General features: G+C 47.2%; 1 protein-coding gene across 1 annotated transcript; it reads right to left on the reverse strand.

Annotated features, from left to right (window-relative positions):
- Positions 1–1,166: 1,166 nt before the first annotated feature.
- LOC101639485 (olfactory receptor 10V1-like) lies at positions 1,167–2,102 on the reverse strand. The gene has a single exon (XM_004715018.1). The coding sequence runs from the start codon at positions 2,100–2,102 to the stop codon at positions 1,167–1,169; it is 936 nt and encodes a 311-aa protein (XP_004715075.1).
- Between the last annotated feature and the right edge of the window lie 1,625 nt (positions 2,103–3,727).

Here is a 3,727-nt window from a genome sequence, read left to right on the forward strand (position 1 = left end):
ATTGAATGACAGCTACCACCACCAAGAGGGATACATGAACTTCTTCTTTCTTACAAAAAGATAGGAAGCCACCCATGTTCTGAAACCAAAACCTTGAATCAAATGACTATCATGAAAATGGTTACCATGCTAATTAGACTACTCAGAGGCAGGTGACTAAGAGTCATTTGCAGACCTATTAGTATCCAGTTTGCCTTCACAGAACTAACTTTGTTCTACTTGGATCCAGATTTGCACTAACAGTATCCTCATTGTATCTATAGAAGCTTAATTAGCAAGACAATGTTTTCCATGTAAGGTATACATAACTAGAGATAATTAGAAATAAAGGGTAATAAGAGGTGTGTGTGTGAGAGAGACAGAGGCAGAGAGAAACAGAGAGACAGAATAGCCACTACAGGGATAGGGAGAGCACCCAGAAGGCAGGTGAATACAGAGTCATAGATAGAGATGGAGCTAGATTGGCTCTGAGCATAAAGGTAAGAAAAAAGAAACTAACAAGCTCTTCAACCTCATCCTCCTTCCCTAGATGAGATCTCAGCCTTTGCAACAAGGGATTTCTAGAACAGCGATGGAGATCGTCCATATTGATTTGCACTGTGTTTCTGGCTTTACCTCTGCTCAGATGAACAGTGTTGGGACCTTCTAAGAACCCAAGAGTCATCTCTAGAGATCGATCCAATGTAGGACACATGAGATGGGGAGGCCAATAACAAGGACATTCCCTGCTGGATCTCACCGTGGGTATCGCAAAGCATTTTTACTTCCTGTAATTTTTAATCCTCGTAACTAAACCAGAGAAGCTTCCCCAACTTGGACAGTACAACACAGTAACCACAAGAACAGGCCACAACGCACCATTAATCATGGAGATGGCACAGAACTGGGTAAGAGTTTGTCTTGTTGCATGTAAGGTTGCCAAGAGTTAGTGCCCCACTCGGTCCGTGGCTACTACAAACAATAGAATTTAGATCCTTCAAGCATCTTAATCCCCATCTTACCGATGAAGAAACAGGTTAAGAAACAGGCAATGACTTTTCAACAAGAACATAATCAGGAAGAAGTCAAAATATAAAATGACTTCTTGGTCACCATGGTTCCCCATCTTGGAGCTAGCAGATTCTTTGATCTTGTCCAACAACATTCCAGAAGAACGTTCAGAGTATTCATTGCATCCTGGGCAGCAAGGTTCTCTTCAAAGCATCCTTAAGCTCTCTGTTCCTCATGCTGTAGATCAAGGGATTCAGCACAGGGGTGATGAATGTATAGACCACAGGCACTATCTGGGCCCTCTCGGGAGAGTAGCTGGAACTGGGGCACAAGTAGACTAGGCTTCCACAGCCGTACTGGAGGAGGACCACAGTGAGGTGGGAGGAGCAGGTGGAGAAGGCCTTGTGCCTCCCCTCTGAAGAGCTGATCTTCAGGATGGCAGCCACGATGAAGACATAGGAGAGAGAGATGAGCAGGAATGGGATGGCGAGGACTGTGATGCTGACCACAAACAGAGTAGCCTCCTGGACCCGGGTATCGGCACAGGCTACTCTCATGACAAGGAGGGTATCACAGTAGAAGAGGTTGATTTCTTTACTCTTACAGAAGGGGAGTTGAAAGATGAGCACGGTCAACTGCAAGGCAAAGATGAATCCCAGCACCAGAGATCCTAGGGAGAGTTGGACACACAACCGCCAGCTCATGATGAGAGTGTAACGCAGAGGGTGACAAATAGCCACAAACCGGTCATACGCCATGATGGCCAGCAGGATGCAATCCGCGCTTCCCAGGAAGATGAAGAAGAACATCTGGGTACCACACCCCGGAAGGGAGATAATGCTTCCCTCAGGGGACAGGACACTGGCCAGAGTCAGAGGGGCAATGGTGGAGGAATAGCACATCTCCAGGGCTGCCAAGTTGGCCAGGAAGAAGTACATGGGGGTGTGGAGAGAAGGATGGATCCAGATGATCAGGAGAATGGAGATGTTGCCGCTGAGGCTGATCAGGTACATAATCAAGAAAGCCACAAAAAGCAACACCTGAACCTCCGGGAGTGTGGAGAAGGGGCGGAAGTGGAAGTAAACCATCCCTGTGTGGTTGGCATCCTCCATTTTCTCAAAGCATCGGACCTACTGATGACACGGGCGCAGCTCCTAAGAATAGAGAAGTGTTAGGACAGAGATGCTCGACTGGATGACCCAGGCAACTCTCCCCTCACGGTCCCTGGGCCTCCTCACGCCAACAGTCTTTACCTCCAGTCTAAACTCAGCTACTCGTGTCCCGAAAGAGCTTAGTAGTGCAATCCTCTAGAAATCATTTACCACCAGGTTTTTAAATCACGGTAGCCTCTTCCCAGACCACAAATCCCTCACTTTGGAGTACTCTTGTTTCTTCAACCCTGTGGTTTGGGACCTTCTGGTTTCCAATCCCTGATCTGTTTAACAACTGTAAGAGTTTGAAAAGGTGCTTAAACTGTGTTTATGTCATCTCTTGGTCTTACCGCGGGAATGACACCAAGACACAGGTCTTGGGGGGGCTGTCAGAAGTAAATGTCTCTCACTTCCTAAGCTCTCAATTAGTGTTAGCAATCATCCCTATTACTAAACTCTTCTTCTTCTTCTTTCTGTTCAAGGTCACGTACGTGCTTTTAAAAACCACATCACTTTTGAGTCAACTGTGACTCTTCGTTCCCTCTAGGGTACAGTGGAACTGCCCTAGAGGGTGTCCCATATTGTAACCTGTATGGTCACAGACTGCCACCGCCCGCCAGGTGATCCCCCTGGTGTGGCTGCGGAGTTCACATCACCACCATCTTTCAGTTAGCTGCCTAATGTTTACCCACTGTGCCACCAGGGCTCTTTGTGATGCTTCCAATTCCTCTAAATAAGACAGTCGATTCTGCTCCAAGCAGTATAGACCGACGGTCCCACTTGTCAATGTCTCTTTTACAGTCACCATTCTTGGCGCCTTGACTGACCTGCGGCTATCAACCCTGCTGTTGTTAGGGTTTGCATAGTAACACATGCAAAACATAATAAATGCGCCCAGTCCTGTGCCGTTCTCATGATCACTTGTGAATTGGGCCCCTGTGACCCATAGCATTTTCACAGGCTAGTTTTGGGAAAGTCCGTCTCCAGTCCATCTTAGCCTGGAAGCAGTTCATCTTAGTCTGGAAGCTCTGCTTAAAGTCTTTCCCATGATCGCTGAAGACAAAATGGGTACATAAGCATATGTGGTGAAGAAAGCTGATGGTGCCCCGGCAACTGAAAGATATTGTGTCTGGAGTCTTAAAGGCTTGAAAGTAAACAAGCAGCCATCTAGCAATGAAGCAACAAAACCCACATGGAAGAAGCACACCAACCCAGGTGATCACAAGGTGTCAATGGGATCGGGTATCAGAAGACCCAAACAAACAACCATTTTGATGTGAACGAGGGGAGGTTGGAATGGAGACCCAAAGCCCATCTGGAGACAATCCCCTCACAGAAGGGTCACAAGGAAGGGACCAGCCAGCCAGGGTGCAGTATAGCGTCGACAAAACACACAACATTCCTTTAGTTCTTTAATGCTTCCTGCCCCCCCACCACCACTATCATGTCACCAGTCACTATCATGACTCCACTTCTACCTTACAAATCTGGCTAGACCAGAGCATGTACGCTGGTACAGATAAGAGCTCTCGACACACAGAAACCAGGACAGATAAAGCCCTCAGGAACAGCAATGGGAGTAATGG

Source organism: Echinops telfairi, unplaced genomic scaffold (assembly GCF_000313985.2).
Source record: "Echinops telfairi isolate 266 unplaced genomic scaffold, ASM31398v2 ScPeMD7_7416;HRSCAF=8454, whole genome shotgun sequence".
Classification (NCBI taxonomy): Eukaryota; Metazoa; Chordata; class Mammalia; order Afrosoricida; family Tenrecidae; genus Echinops; species Echinops telfairi.

Excerpts from the sequence above, each read along its gene's own strand:
- LOC101639485 (XM_004715018.1), bottom strand. The coding sequence starts at position 2,102 with ATGGAGGATGCCAACCACACAGGGATGGTTTACTTCCACTTCCGCCCC.